Source organism: Corvus brachyrhynchos, unplaced genomic scaffold (assembly GCF_000691975.1).
Source record: "Corvus brachyrhynchos isolate BGI_N302 unplaced genomic scaffold, ASM69197v1 scaffold114, whole genome shotgun sequence".
Lineage (NCBI taxonomy): Eukaryota > Metazoa > Chordata > Aves > Passeriformes > Corvidae > Corvus > Corvus brachyrhynchos.
In genome coordinates, this window is record NW_008238337.1 from 3,111,624 (window position 1) to 3,112,992 (window position 1,369).

At 43.0% G+C, this 1,369-nt stretch overlaps 1 protein-coding gene across 7 annotated transcripts in view; it reads right to left on the reverse strand.

Annotated features, from left to right (window-relative positions):
• KDM2B (lysine demethylase 2B) overlaps window positions 1–1,369 on the reverse strand; it is a 114,076-nt gene that overhangs the window by 46,044 nt on the left and 66,663 nt on the right. For all 7 annotated transcript variants that reach the window (XM_017734795.1, XM_008634048.2, XM_017734794.1 and 4 more), the window contains one exon: window positions 23–477. In XM_017734795.1, the coding sequence (XP_017590284.1) occupies window positions 23–477 (455 nt within the window). The remainder of the gene's footprint in view (window positions 1–22; window positions 478–1,369) is intronic.

Here is a 1,369-nt window from a genome sequence, read left to right on the forward strand (position 1 = left end):
ATCAGCAAGTTATCACACCCACCTTCATGTCCTCCAGGAGAGCCTGTGGGTCTTCAATGCCTTCTGGAACACACTTCTTGTTCTCTGGGAGAGATTCAAGCTTTTCCACCAGGGCTTTTAAACCTTTCAGTTCAAATTCTGTGAGGTGAGTCCATTTGGTTGAAACTTCTGTAGCTGGAGACCCCGTGGGTGTTTTGGGATAGTCCGTCGGGGTTGTTGATTTTACGCTGTCATCTGACTCATTAGACAAAGTTCTTTTTAGGTACCTCATTACTGTGGCTTTTTGTTTCCTCCCTGCAGCCTCCTTCCCTTCCGAGTGCGTGCTGTTGGGTGAGGAGGAGCCATCCACCAAGGATCTGGAGTTCTTATCTACGCTGTCATCCTTCTCCTCCTGGAGATGGGCATCACAAGATTCTTCATCCATGTCTAACCACGAATCTGATGAGTAGCTGTCTGTGCTGCGTTTTCTTTTTGCATCTGAAAGTTAGAAAAAGAATGCTGAATTTTTACCCACTGTAACCTCACAGCTGAAGCACTTCTGTACCACTGGGGCCAGGTGCTGCCTATTTCAAAGCGCACTGGAGAATGGTTTAGTGAGTATGTGACAGGAATGGGCTTTATTCAGCTGATTTTTAATTTTTTTTCTTTGAGGGGGGCGCTTGTTTGTCTGTTTTAATGCTGGTTTTCATTAACATCTACTCAGTTCAAATGACTGGGAAACATTTAGGGAAAAATTATGCTTTCTTCAAAGCTTCAGTCCTCTATGCCTTCAATTAGGAGTAGGCAGAGCTCTTAAGTCACACACAATTAATTTTCCCACAAATCCGAAAAAGACCAGATTCGGCAGCTTTACAGCTTTAAGAGGAGAGTTAGCACAGAAGGAGGAGGGGGAAATGATGAGAGAAGGCACGTTAAAATGCTGTACATCATCATTCTTCCAGGAACCCTGCACAGCACAAAATCAACTCCTCAATACTTTTCCTCTCTGCAAGCAACTAACTGTTGATAAAACAAGAATCCCCAGTTGTTAGTGCACGAATACTCATTGCTCTTCTGAGACAGAGGATTTCAATTGTGCTTATTTTACGACAACAAGACAAAACACACTGAGAAACACAGAGATAGTCACAGCTACATGCTACTGGTTTTCTTAACGCCATTCCCAATACATTCTAGGTACTTCTCAGGAAAATTTAAAGGCAAGTTTCTGAGTCTAAAGAACTATTAATCTTAGTTTCCCCCTAAGAGCCCCAGTTGTTACCCAACTCCGTGCAATCAAGCAGTGAAAGCAATGTAGGAAACCAGTGGCCATGGTTCCCTCAAGCACACATCTTTTCTTATTTATTAGACACAATTTCCCTTACTAAGT